Below are 15,141 nucleotides of genomic sequence, written 5' to 3'. Positions count from 1 at the left end.
GTCTGAAAGAGCTGGAATGTTTCGGAAAGACTGGAAAGACTTTTCTCTTCTTTTTTGTGGATAACAATGAGGCAAACTTAGCATACCTGTCTGAAATAGCTGGAATGTTTTAGAAAGTAATGGAATGATGGAGATAAAGAAAACTAGTGTCCGCATCTGACACCCCACCAACTTGTGCAGCATTTTACCAGATCAACAATAAATGTAAATGCCAAGACGGCTTTACACTTATGAATGGGTGAATGTTTTAATGTTTTTCTTCAACAAAACATCATAGCTATCTTAGCAGTATTGTCTGGAATATTCCAGAAAGACTTTACGGAATGGACATAAAATACATCAGATGACTCTGAAGCTTTTTGTGTCTTTTTTGTTTTCCAGGGAACAAAAACATTTTGATACAAACACTATAGTGGGGGTATGAATAAAAAAAATGTGTGTTGTTACATTTTTGTTTGACAATAACGAAGAAGCCTGTGTCTTCAAGCTACACGCAACATTGACGATTGTCTGTCTTTGCAGATTAGACTTGGGACGAGTTGGTGGTGAATGATATATTCGGCAACTGCACGCTTTTTTTTTAAGCATCTTCAATTATTGATTTCTTCAGTCATGGAACAAAAGCAAAACGTTAGCAAAAACTCTGGAGCCACAGACCGTCAATAGTTGTTTACTGCTTAGAGAGAAACTGCGTCATTTTGAGGAATTTCTTGAAGTCGTGCTCACCCTGATCTGGAAGAACATTTGACACAGACTCAATGATCCAGATTAAACAAACAAACAAACAAACAAACAAACAAACAAACAAACAAACAAACAAACAAACAAACAAACAAACAAACAAACAAACAGAAAAAGCAGTTATAGCCTCAAATATTTCCCTTCACGGCGACAACCACGTCACGTTACAACATCTCACTACATGCCAAAAAGAAAAAACAAAAGAATAAACCAATCACTTCTTTGATTATGTCACAGGGACGATCTGTTGTTTTCCCATATTTGCATCAAATATTAACATAAAAGAACAAAAAAGGGATTTGTAAATTGTTTTCAAAGTTGAAAATATGGCTTGTACTTATCTACCCATCTTGATATATGTCATATACATATTTTATATATATATATATAGAATTATTTGCCGCATAATGCCAGGCTATTTACAAATCAAAGTTGGCGTGATAGGTGTGATTATGACTATTTTTATTGATTAATAAGTGGCGGACAGGACGTTAAATGAGCCATTTTGTGACCAACATAACGTCACGTGGCAGCAGTGGAAGAAGAGTAGAGTGTGAGGAGGTGGGAGGGCAGAGGAGGTGGTCATATGTGAAACGGCGTTACTTCTTGTTGAACATATCCATGAGAGGTGTCGGGATGAACTTCATCACCGTGTCCATGATGCTCTCCTCCTCCTCCTCCTCACCACAGCCGGTGGGCACTGCCTTCTTGGGGCGTGTCAGGCTGCCCTCCGAGGCCTGCTCCATGGCGGCGGCCGCCTCCGCCTCCTTCTCCTCCTTCTTCTTTATGCCGTACTGCATGGGGACAAGCAGCGAGCAGCAGTGAATGGGCCCTCGTAAACAATTTTCACAGGAAAGCCTCGAGATGATTAAACTTTAATGCCCACATTAGATGGTGCAGGCAAAAAAGCTGGACAATTTAGTATGCTGTAGTTGTCTGCTTTAGATCGGGGCTTTTTGGGCCAATTTCCTCGTAGGAGATGAAAGTAATGTCATATGGATGCTTCAAAACAAAGTGTCTGACTACCCGTTCGATTTTTGGCATGGGCCCTGGAGACTTTTGCATGTCCTCTTACAATCTACATAGCCGCCAAATTTCATGTGGAACATTAAACTGGTGTTGGTCGCTAATTTTTCAAATTCAAAGGAAATGGCCAAATTGACCTTCAAATGGTAAATTCCAAAACTGACTGACTCCTTGCTTAATTTCTGGAACATGTCTTTGAGACACTTCTGTGCATTGTTCTTTTTTGCATTCATTTTAATCAATTTCCCCAGAAGTAACTGAAATTAAGAAAAAAAACATATACAGATCCAAACCTAATGTCAATATAAGTTAAATTAAATGACCAAATAACTAGTTCCACTGCTTTCGCAACTGTGTTGCAAGTGGAAGTGGAGCATATCAGCAGAGATGCACATTGCACTGTAGAAGCTGCTAAAAAAATAGCCATGACCCCTAAAAATTGATGAATGACCCAGCCCGAGCGCCATGTCAACATAATGGGAACCATCTCACTGTGTGCCTCAAACTGTTCTCCACGTTGTTATCAGCGTTGTTCCTTTAATATGTTTTTTTTGCAGATGGTGCCAGACTAATGAATGCGGTGGGCCATTCAGAAGGAGTGCATTGCAGAAGGCCAGTTGGTCAACGGACGGCACGACGAATGATCTCGAGGCAGAGATGCGGAAAATGGGATGAACTCCTCCGTGACCTCGTTGCCGCTTCCCTGTAATGGGATTCCTTGGCCAATAAATATCCTTGAGGAAGACCACCAGAGCGGCGTTCTGCTGCGTAAATGAGCGCCGGCGCATTTTGTGTGTGTTTTTACAGACGGACCTCAGGGTCGTCCGGGGATTGCTTAAACTAAAATCATTGCCGGTGAAAACAGCTCGTCAGCTTTTCTTTGCCATTTGCTCGCATTTCATTGGAGATCCCCCAAGGCAACTCTGGACAATCTCACAGCAATGCGGTGTATAAATATGCTTTTTTTTCCCTTTGGTACATGGAGTTTAAATTACAACACTAATAGGTTTGCGGACTCATAAAATCCCTACTTATTTGTATTTTATGACATGTCCTCCCTGGTTATTGTATTTAATATGTTAACACGACTAGGACCTTGTTAGTGTTTTGTTAGTGATCTTTTCTGACGTTTGCTAACCTTTATTGAACAAAGGCACATACCGTAATTTTCGGACTATAAGTCGCACCGGAGTATAAGTCGCACCAGCCATAAAATGCCCAAAAATGTGGAAAAAAAACATATATAAGTCGCTCCGGAGTATAAGTCGCATTTTGGGGGGCAATTTATTCGACAAAATCCAACACCAAGAACAGACATGAACGAGCAACAACAGGCTAAACGATACGGTATGCTAACGTGACAAACACAAACGAGGAGCTGAGAATGGGCCTGACGTAACATTCAGTTATTTAAAAAAAACTATTACATAAATAACACGTTTATAAAACCATCTGTGTCACTCTAATTCATTAAATCCATCGATCGTCCTTTGTCAACAATGCCGTGTGCCGCGCCGCAGTTCAAATTATTCCACAGGCCCATACAACGATATATAAACTATATTTTAAATAACTATCACATAAACAACAATATTATCAAACCATTTGTGTCACTCCAAATCATTAAATCCATCGATCAAATTTCTCGTCTTTTATCGATCGTCCTTTGTCAACAATGCCGTGTGCCGCGCCGCAGTTCAAATTATTCCACAGGCCCATACAACGATATATATAAACTATATTTTAAACAACTATCACATAAACAACAATATTATCAAACCATTTGTCACTCCAAATCATTAAATCCATCGATCAAATTTCTCGTCCTTTATGTCATCCTGGTGACAGAGGACATGTCCAGAGGATATGGCGCTTTAAAGTGTTAATTACTTTATTTGATTTTTTCTCTCTATTTTTCATGTTTTGAATATGTTCAAGATAAAGATATCAAAGCATGTGAAGTGATCAACTATACTAAAAATAACATGTGAAGTGGTCAACTATACTTGTAAGTGATGTGTTAATGATCAAGTAAAAATGTGTGGAAAAAAAACATATATAAGTCGCCCCCCCACCCAAACTATGAAAAATACCGCGACTTAAAGTCCGAAAATTACGGTATTTGACTTATTTCACTGATTTGCCGTTTGCATGCCCTTAAGACACGTGACTCTGACATCCCATCAATACGGAGACAATTTTTGGTATTTTAATGCGGAAATTTACTATTTGACTGCTTTTCCAGCTGCTTTTCTATATTTTTCTTTTGGGCGCGGATAGGCGAATGCAGATCCCAAACTTTCACGTATGACACGTATGATGCAGTTGATTGCCTTTTTAATCATCTAGGAAACCTGTGCATGTGTGTTCATAGAACACAAACGGCGAATCCTACTTCCGACACTGATGTCTGACTTGGCATTCAATTGTTTCAATGTCTTTAGGCTCTATTTTGACGGACAGGTCAATGTGCGCTTGGCGTAGAAATGATTGCGTCCCCATTTTGTGCTGGGGCCCTGGACAATTTTAGGTCATCCGCAAGTGGAGGTCTGCTTGCAGTTTTTCTCAGCTGTGTTCACTCCCACAACAAAGCAAACGCCCCTATACAACTGTGCCCGTCTATTAAAATACAAAAATGAAGAAAAACTCTACCATTTGCGGACAATTAGACTGCATTTCGCATTCGATTTGTGCTGGGCATTAAAAGAGGTTTGTCTATTCCCTTTGCGATTTCCCCATCAGAGTCAAGAATCTTTCTTAAGGGTGCCCTAATGGTGAATCTGACACCAATGTCAGACTTGACATTTCACTCGTCCAGATGCCAATCTTTGAGTTCCCTGTGGCAAATTCCCTCTTAGAGAGAAGGGTTTTACTTTAGGGCGTTCAGTGTCCAGAGACGACTCTTTGTGTTTTGTCTTTTTTTAAGTGTGCGCAAATAGTGATTCGGACTTTTGACACCAATGTCACAGTTATTGAATTTCCGTTGTTTCAACAGCAAATTGATTTCCTTACTGCAAATTACCCATCTGCCTGTTTTCAAACTAATCAGTATTTTTACAGCGAATCCCACTTCTGATGCCAAAATGGTATGTGACCCTGCTTGAACATGACAAAGCCTTCATAAAGCCCAAAGCAGTGAATCAATTTCCAAGATTTGTCTTAGTCACGTACTATCATGGTGGTTAAAAGACTTCCAAAGCCTTGAGGATGAGCTACTGTTGCATCTACAACAGTTGACACGGTAGTCAGTTTAACTTATGACACACATGTCCAAACACATTTTCATCATGTTTATGTTTATCTTTTTTTTTGTCCAGCACTGCTTCAAGCATGTTTGTTAAAACCATCAAAAGCAGCAGTACTGAGTTTCCATCTTTTCTGGGCAGTGTACATTAAAAATGTTCCTCATATGTCAGTAAAGTCATTCATAATGGCAAACGTTTTACCCCCAAAATGTCTCTTAAGAAGCAACAGTGACTTTGAGGATTCTCTGACGGGTATCAGCTCGTCTGCCTTCTGCCTCCATGTTTGTGCTCTTTGCTGCCCGCCATCTGTCTCGCTCGGCAGCCTTTCAGAGTTATTCAAAGAGCAACAAAAAGCCTGAAGAGACGATAGCTACGCTCAGTTGAGCCTCAAACGTCGTATGGGGCTGTCGTTTTCTCTCGCCTCTAACAAAACTCAACAGGGGGAACAAGTGTGACTCCGCAGAGTGACAAAAAGTCGGCTCCAAAGTCAAGTGTTGGCTATGTTGAGACGACTGTGTATTATTCATATGTTTGACTTTTTTTTTAAGCCGCTTAATCCTGAACACTGACACATTCTGTTTAAAAGAGGACAGTGGACCCCCCGAATATTTGCAGTTTGGCACCCACATATTAGCAAATTTCATTTTCAATATTTTTTTGTCATTTGATATTTCTGTCACCGCAGCCTCATTTCCCCATTTTTTGGGTGGAAAACGTGGTGTTGCGTTATATCAGCATTTTTTTTGTTTTACAATTGAATTTTACACATTATGTCACAATTGTGGTAAAAATTCAAAATAATGTGTTTCTTTTTTTTTTTACCTGTCATTTCAATAGGGCTGTGTAGACTTTTTATATCCAGGCAGAAACCTTGGAAAAGCTTTATATTGTGGTTTTTAGTTGATCCTTTTTGAATTTTTACATGTGATTGTGGTGCAGCTGTTGCGTTTCATACCTTATCCCTGATGCCTTGTCGGATGTTTTCCCTCTCTGCCTCCATTTTGGCGTACTTGGCCTTCCGTTCCTCCTCTTGCTGCCTCAGTGCCTCTTGCCTCTCCTCCTCTTTCTTCTGGGCATCGGGGTCTTTTTCCTCCTCGCCGCCCAGCATCTTGCCCATGTCTTTGGTGGCCCCTGAAACATGTGTGAGGGAAAAATGTGTTAAACTCAACTGTGTATAATTTTACCCTGAGACTATGTCAGATTTTACTACCATTGTTCATGGGGTACAGATAAATAAATACTCACACTCACTCACTCACTCACTCACTCACTCACTCACTCACTCACTCACTCACTCACTCACTCACTCACTCACTCACTCACTCACTCACTCACTCACTCACTCACTCACTCACTCACTCACTCACTCACTCACTAAATGAAAACACCGTAGAAGGTTTCATACATTTGCATCAACACAGCTAAAATGTTTCCTCAAAAAGGAAAAAGGTCGACACAAAGTGCCAGCATAGAGCCGAGATGGTTAAACATCCTGAGAGTCAAACACAAAACTCCGTCACTTGAAACCAAAGCTTAAGTGCCCGACAGCAGAGGTGAGCTGCTCAGATGAAAGTGGCTGCACTAAATTATTACTCATTCTCTTGATCGTCTTTGTGTCTCCCGGAGGGGATTAGCATCTCTTCATGCAAAGCGGCCACTCGGACCTCAGGTTAGGACTCGAGGACAAAGAGCCTGACAGCGACTCTGATAATTGGGACGATGAGACCAAATTGTAAGGCTTGTCGCATAGTCTCATCTCCATTTTGGGCTCTTTAGATGTGCTAAACATGGGATAATATTGTTTAGCAGTGACATCACGCATGAACTAGTTGCCACCATAATGATGTTGGGGTCATAGTTTTTAATTAAATCCTCCAAGTGGCATACACGGAACTATATATTTTCAGTATTATGCCGTAAAAGATGCTAGAGTCAATAAATGAAGGCAATGCAGCCACTCAAAACATCATCCATGGCAGTCCTGGAAGGAGGATGCTCCCATCTGAGCGCCCTTCTCAAGGTTTGGAGTTTTTCCTTGCCCACCTGGGTGCTACGATCTGAGGATGCCGTTAATATTTGTCAACTATGGGCACGTGAAGCCTTTGAGACGTTTCTGTGATTAAGAACTGTATAGTAAATAAATTTGACTTGATTTTACGAAGCCGCATTTTTCCATTTCAGTAATTCAGTAGATCAAAGCATTCAATGTGTGAATTTGAGTTGCCCACTCATTTTCTTTATATTTTGCGATGCATGACGAGCGGGTTGGACTGTGTTGCGCGGTGCATAGCAGTATAAAGAAATGTGATGGTGCCACAACATACATACATAGCAAGATAGCAACACTTCTCACAGACGTGTGCCTTCCACTCCGTGAAAAAAAAGCTCGATTATTGCAGCTTTGCTGTGACGTTTGTGTCTCTTCATAAAATCTGGTCTGTTTTATCTGATTGCGCGCACCATCCGGGCTCCCTTGGAGGCCGGGGCGCGGAAAATGGAAGCAGCATTATTAGCAGTATTCCATTTGAAAGGAACTTATTCCATCTTCAAACGTTTATGATTTGTGTTTTTCAACATCTGACTGTATGTTCTAAAAATGTGTTATTTGAGTGATTAAAAACGATTGCGTTTTCACAGCAAATCCTCGAAATGATCAAACTGCAATTTAAGTAGCTGCTCCAAACAAAGGCAGCTCAATTTCAACCATCCTTGAGACATTTGCAAGTATCGTGCCGTTACAGACATATCCATCAAAATCTGTACCAATTAGTGAAGATAGTAATTGTTTCAAATTTTCTTGAAGGCGTTACTGATACTAATATAGGATTTTATTTCAACAGTCCACTCAAGAAGACACATGACCATTTCATGTCATCAGTTTTGAACCAAGAACCTTTGACTCGGAAGCAGGCATGCCATCCACAGCTTGGTTAAAGGACAATAACTGTTCAACTGCAGCTGTCAGAAGCACTTAAAAGCAACATTTGCTGGAAAATAAAGCTAAATGTTGAAATCTCCCAGCAGGGAGCGGTATGCGAACGTTTTTTCCTCAGACTAATCCAGATGGTCAGCATGTGTGTTCTCGCATGTGTACGCTGTCACTGCGGTTCTCCTTTCCAGTCCAGTGCTTCCACAGCGGCAACTCGCCAAACATCCACCTGCACTCTGTGCGCACTTTCAACGCACCGGAAACAAATTGATTTTAACCAGAAGCGAACCTCGCCGTCTCACGGGAGAAAATCTCCTGAAAAAAAAAAGCTAGGCAAGCCCCTCATTCTGCCTCTAGAGGAAATATCGGACGCAGCCATCTGCTTGAGGCGGGAAAATTGATGAGACGGCGGTGACCCGGAGGTGCCCGGCTGCCGTTTGGAAGGCGAGGCGTTGACAGGCCGGGACAAGCACCCGTCCGTCGTCGTACAGGCGGGGTGACGACTAATTAATGAACTCAGACGACGTTGGTGTTGGCAAGGACTTTGCTCACACCAAGGAATTTGTCAAGTAATGGTCGCAAACAACACAAGACGCTGGAGTCTATCCATCTGTTTTCTATCCCGCTTATCCTCATTGGAGTCGCGAGCAAGATTGAGAATCTCTAGATGACGTAGGGTGGGATACATCCTGGACTCAGTTACAGTGATTTAACATAGCCTAGATAATTGCTTCTGGTTGGGGTTCATTTGGAGGAATACCCCAGTCAAGGTTTGTCAAAGCACAAGCCTGGAATTTGCTGCTTCAAACCAAAACTGTAGATAACATTACATGGTCATCAATTTTGGTTTCTCCATGTATAAGGCCAGGAATTTGCTGCTTACAACCAGAATGTCCATTTTATGCATAGATTTAGTGCATGGCTACTTTTGACACGTTTTCAGATATACGTATATGAGAGACATGTCCACTGAAATCCGTGTAAGCCACTGAAACTGGGGCTGTTTTTTTTTCTCTCCAGCAGGTGCTACGGAATGAGTTCTGGGAGACTGGTTCAGAGATGTGCAAGAAAAACACCTTTAAAATTTAGCGTCACTCACCCGTCTAGAGTAGCTGATTGCCATTCAGCTTCATTCCAATTCCTGTCATTGGAGCATGAGAACTTGGCCGAAACGCTTGATTTGAAACTGATTCCCGAGCGCGGCACCGCTGCTGCTCACTGCTCCCCTCTCCCCCAGGGGATGGATTAAAATCACACGGGGATGGGTTAAATGCAGAGGACAAATTTCACCACACCCAGGTGTGTGTGTGACGATCATTGGGACTTTAATTAGAAACAAAATGGCATTTTTCTCTTCGTGCTTATCATCATTAGGGTTGTGGTGGAGCCAGAGCTTATCGACTGGTAGACAGTCAATGTTATGGCACATGCGTATAGACAAAGAAGCATTCCCATCTATGGACTATTTATAGTTTTCACTGAACATAACGTGGATGTTTTGGAGGGAAATGTCGGAGGGAGCCGCAGTATACCTATAGGAACCCCCTACTACCACGGGAGAACATTTTAATTCCAAACAAATGGAGACTTTTCAGATCCTCACACCAACCATTTCTTTTAGCACTGAATATGGTGGTGTGTAAAACATTTTGAATTTCACAATGCCCGAAAGAGGCTCTGCTGCTTCCTGCTTCACTCCAGGCTAATATTAAATTCACTGAACAGAAAAGGAAACTTTTTCCTTTACTTTGCTTCTCACAGCTTGAGGGAATTTTGCGGGAATAATAATAGTCATTCTAGCAACTTTTAATTTGCAAATTTTATGAGCTGAAAGTAGACTGTTCACTCAAATCCCGCCGTGGTGACATTTTCTCATCAACTAATTAGCGCCGCCAATCACTGTGAAATGTCATTTAATGCCAGCGTGCGCTCGGAAATGTCTAATGGACTAGTAAGGAGGCATTTCTGCTCATATGCTAATCTATAATAACGCAAATATATAAAAAAAATATTTCCTGCCTCAAGGCAAATAAATGCACTTAAAAACAGCAAAGAATAAATATTAGAACCATATTAGTTCATAGACAGTCATGTTCGCACATTGAACTCTATCGCTAACCAAAACAACAGAATCTCTATATAAACGTCTGCCTGAAAAATTTGCCATCAGGAAAGCAATGTAAGTCTAATTATTTCCGCTACAAAACGCCCTCGTTAGCACATAACCTGTTGTCGAGCCCATTTAAATGCTGTTGCGAGCCTAAATACCAGCACCTAGCGAAGCACGTAATCACTTCATCCCTATTTTACCATTAAAAAATGGTCTTAGGCCTAATTACGTCGGTGCATTAAGTAATTCAAGACTTAAGACCCATTTCAACTCTCTTGCTAACCATAAAAGCAGCACCTATGCAGGCCCATGTAAAGTGATGACCCTTAAAGGTCCACAACGTACGTCCTTGCACAGAATTCTAATCACAAAAACATTTCCACAAATGCAACGCTGTCTTCTTCCACATTTCAAATGCCATTTAGAGTCTCCGCTCAGCTAACCTTGATGTCGGAGGCTAATTAGCTTGTGGTGACAAAGTTGCTGTGCGGCAGCGTGGTGAAGGACGTCCTTCCCTAAAGACTCACTGCATGCGCACCCCCTTGATGCGGACGGCGGGAGAATCAGGGAAGCGATACGAGGGAGCGGGGAGGTGAGTGAGCCCCTACGGATGTGTTGGTTAAGTTTCACGCTCAGAAAATCCATCACGGGGCCCAATGCCTCGTCATTTGGGTACTATTAGCACCATTAGCTCTATGAAATACTGCACATAGATCAGACCTTAAAACAGTGGCTTTTAAATTCGCCAAAGTAGGTAGTTTGGGGATCCACAAATGTGGTATTATTTAAAAAGAGTACAAATGGGGAACCGGTGAGCCAATTAAAAAAAATACAAACAAAAACAACAACTCCTCCCCATCCTAGCTTCGGATCGATTAAAAGCTCGGATCGTATTATGACGTATAATCACTACCAGCCTATGGTAGTAACGTTCAATTAACAGTAAGATTATGCTTGGTAGGTGCAGATTCCTCGGATTGAAAAGGTCTGTGCCTGAAAGGGCACAAATTTAATTTCTGATTCCTGACAGTAGCCCATTATACTGCCGTCGACCTAGTTGTATCATCGGTTCCGTCCCGAAACCTTTGTTCGCAAAACGCCGGTCTTTTAGTGATCCCAAGGGCCAAAAAGAAGTCTGCAGGGTCAAGAGCATTCTCTATTTAGGCTCCAGAGCTTTGGAATGCCCTACCAATAGATATCAGAGCTGCTACCTCAGTAGAAGCATGAAAGACATAATTAACATTTCTATGCTATGGCCTTTAATCAACCTGTGCTGGCCAATTCGACTGCAGTTTGTGATTTCCATCCTGGTAGGTGACAACCAAACTGAAAGTGGTTGTCTGTATTCCACATCAACCAACTGGGACGTGATCTGAGGTGGACCACCTCCTCGCAGACACTGCCATGACAACTGAGGGCGTCTTCCTGCAGCTCTTCATTTTGACTATGGACATCCACATGACTTTTTCTCTGGATTGTTTTTATATTGTGTGTTGCCCACTCTGCATCTGTTACATGTGAAACCCTTTGAGACGCTACTTGATTTGCTTGTCCATGCCATGTCACTTTTCTGTATAAACAATGCATTTTGTGTTTGCGCTATGGACAGGTTTCACCAGACAACATTTTGCCGGAACAGCAAAGAAACAAAAAGAAAATGATTACAAATACCTCTCACCATAAAAAGTAGGAGCCTGTGCACGTTTTTCACTTCAATGGACTGGCCTGTCTCATCATGTGTTCCATATGAGCGCGTGGACATTTAAGCAACAAAGATGGAGTTTCAATTTCTTCCGTGGTCTCACTGGTATGAATATTTTATAACTACCAGCGATCAGGATACTCAAAGCCAGCGAGGCTAACCGACAAGCTCATCAACAATCAGCTTATTTTTCATGCTTTTGGACTGATGAAAATGAATGAAGACTGCTGCCTTGCTTCCTGGACATTTTACTGCTACACAGAGAGTGCTAGTCTGGCGAAGGCGGCAGATGGACGAATGGAAAGTCCCCTGTAAAATGAGCGTTTAGAAGCTTTATGACTCTCCATCAACATTGATAGTCACCTCGTCAATTTAAACCCTAACACACTTTCTGTCCAGTTTTCCTCCTCTTGATTTCCAACACCCTCTTTCCCACATCAATATGTTACACACAGGACAAACATTCAGTAAAATTTCATGTGAAAGCTAAGAAGCAACATATCCACGCATAAGGAAATAACGCAATGCAAGAAAGTTATGACAGTTATGACAAGATGTGCTAAAAGCACAAGGGTGTCTGATAAAGGCGATTTTATGGCATCTCTGTGGTAAACAGGATAAGGCTGAAGGTTGATCAAGGTGTTTAGAACCGACCTCACAGTGGCTGGGCTTAGGGAATGATAAGCAGGGTTCAGGAAAATTCCCAAAGGATTCCGGGATGGTTTGATGTTTTTCCTTCGTGTGGCAACATCTGCAGATCAAGGTCGTTGGAACCTTGCATAGCGATAAGGGGGTTGCCATGACAACTACTGTAGGTAGAGCCAGCTCTTGAATGTCAATGGCAATCAAAAAGAAGGAAGCAATAAAACTACATGACTACTGACCCCCATCTCCAACCATTACATGCTGAAACACTGGACAAAACCCACTAGAGTCCTTTCTTTATACTTAGCAGTAGCTTTGGTGGTTCGGAAGATGAATGATAATAATAATAATTTAATTTATAATGCACTTTACATTTCAGAGAAATCTCAAAGTGCTACCTTCCTTCATAAAGGTTGGCCAGGAGCAACATATGCTAATTAGCTTAAAGCTTGCATCCAAGGACCTTTCCTTAGCATTTGTAGAATTCAAACGATTCTATTGTCTTGACCCGTAAGTTCTTGAGAGTCAGTTCACTCGGCTAGAATCGCAGAGGAAATTACCTAGGTTAAAACGAGAATCCAAAGAAGCACTTGAGTGTCTCTTCTGCAGCCAGGCAGATGGGAGAAACGCAAGCTGGATGTTTACTTTCACACTTGACGGTAACTGTTCATTTTTACAATAAAGAGGTTATTGGTCAACAATGGCTTGTCTCTGTTTCATTGTGAAAGCAGACGCGACAGCGTATTGTCTGTCTTTTTGCTATTTCGGGCCTGTTTTTGGTGAGAAACATGGGTGTTCTCGGCACTTGAGTTTGTTATATCGTTTGTGAGGACAGGGTTGCACAGTTTACAAGTGCCTATGCTACCAGTTTCATTTTAAGAAAAAGTATGTCCACACGCTTAAGGCGTCACTATTGACTTCAGCAAGGTGTCTGTGTCCAAAACACGTAATTGGCGATTGATTAGCCAACCTCAACATATGTATACTGGAACCATCATTGCGGAGAATAGACCTTTCAGCTTTGAATGAACTTTTGGCGGTCAACTGGGGATTCATTTCATCCTAAAGCAGGATCTTGTGTTCTCTACTTAGTTGGAAGCGCTGGAGTACTCAAAAGCACCCACAAAGAAGTGTGGATGGTCACAGGATTAGATTTTACATAACGGAGACTGTGAGATCATGCGCACTTTAATGTGTGTGTATGTGTGTGTGTGCTCGATGCTGCCAAATAAGAACAAAATGTACGAGTCTTCATTGCCAACCAGGATGTTGCTGCGCGTGTTTGTGTGTGTGTGTGTGTGTGTGTGTGTGTGTGCGTGCGTGTCTGTGTGTGTGTGTGTGCGTGATGATGAGAGTGCAGGTTTCCTGGGTGAGTGACCATATGAGGACATTTCCCCAGAGGATGGACCAAAGAAGAAGGGCCTTGGATGAGTGTAAGGACAAAATGAAGGCTTAAAACGACAGGATGGCTCTGTGTGGTTCAATTTGAGCAACAAATGTGAACACGTAGAAAGTGAGGACTCCAACAAAAAGGGAATTTGCCTTCTTGAGCTCTATTTGGAAGTAGGTATACTAGCTAGTCGTAATTTAGCCTGGCTCATATTATTTGGGTAGAGGCTTTTGGAAGTCGTCACAAAACATAAAATTCACAATTTCATCCCTTCCATGGTTTTTACATTCCAAAACCCAAAATTTTAATTGTAATCGTAATTGTATCCCAACCTGAAGCTTAAATTTCAAAGTATTTTAACCTATGTCGCAGGATGTGGGTGAAACAAGAAAGTCTGAATTTTAGAATCCAAAGCCTTCAAATTTTAATGAACTCCTACTAGGGAATTCAATCAGAAGCAGGTATACTGGTCAGATAGGTGATGTTAAACTGTGGTGGATTTTAAGCTTCAGGGAATCACTCTTCACTAAAAATATAATGTCCAATCTGTGTGTACGTAGTCAAACAGCTATCAGTTAAGGTTTAAAGAGTAATGTTACAATAATAAATCTGACAGAATGCAGCCGTCAAGTCGAATCGCATTCTCCCAATTTGGCCAACTTCTTCAAAGTCAAATGGAGGTTACGGCCGTTTCGTGCTGTTCAAAGAGCCGCGTGGGTGCAATTCAACTCCCACGCTGGGTTTCTGTAAGCCTCAGACCTTGAACAGTTGAGAAGAGAAAAATGTTTTAAAAATCAAGTGAAATCAGCTCTGAGTCGCTTTTTCTCTCACGCTGATCTGTCTGTGCTGGAAGCTTTTTGGTAGTTTCTCCTCCTCACAGTGTGCTAACAGTTAACAAGTCTGGGGTTGCTGGGCTAATGAGATCTTTTTTTTAAGAATTGACTTGTGCCAAAGTTTTTCTATCATTGAACGGACTATTTTCCCCCTCTGTAGATTACTTGTCAAGGCGCAGAGAGGCAGAGAGGACATTTCGTCTTGCATGTTTATTGTTTATTTATTTAATCTTGTTTATTTACTATATATGTTGACACTTTCGTCTGCTGTTTATTGTTTATTTGTTCTATCTTGGATCCATCCATCCATCCATCCATCCATCCATCCATCCATCCATCCATCCATCCATCCATCCATCCATCCAACCATCCATCCATCTCTCTCTGGCGCGTCTGACAATTTGGTGAAAAGCAGACTAGACTTTAGACCAGCTAAAAGCCGGTCTAAGATGTGGCGCAGTGATGTCATGCTATTTTAGTGGATTTGATCTAGGCGCAGGCAGACAGATTCTGCGCTCCG

General features: G+C 41.7%; 1 protein-coding gene across 1 annotated transcript in view; it reads right to left on the bottom strand.

Annotated features, from left to right (window-relative positions):
- Positions 1-1,182: 1,182 nt before the first annotated feature.
- LOC119128613 (complexin-2-like) overlaps positions 1,183-15,141 on the bottom strand; it is a 41,094-nt gene continuing 27,135 nt past the window's right edge. Inside the window, exons 3-4 of the mRNA XM_037261165.1 lie at positions 5,968-6,143; positions 1,183-1,535 (exon numbers count right to left, since the gene is read on the bottom strand). Coding sequence (XP_037117060.1) covers positions 1,341-1,535; positions 5,968-6,143 — 371 coding nt within the window. The 3' untranslated portion in view covers positions 1,183-1,340. The remainder of the gene's footprint in view (positions 1,536-5,967; positions 6,144-15,141) is intronic.

This window comes from Syngnathus acus, chromosome 10, assembly GCF_901709675.1.
Source record: "Syngnathus acus chromosome 10, fSynAcu1.2, whole genome shotgun sequence".
In the NCBI taxonomy this organism is placed as follows: Eukaryota; Metazoa; Chordata; class Actinopteri; order Syngnathiformes; family Syngnathidae; genus Syngnathus; species Syngnathus acus.
This window is presented reverse-complemented; position numbering and strand designations above follow the sequence as displayed.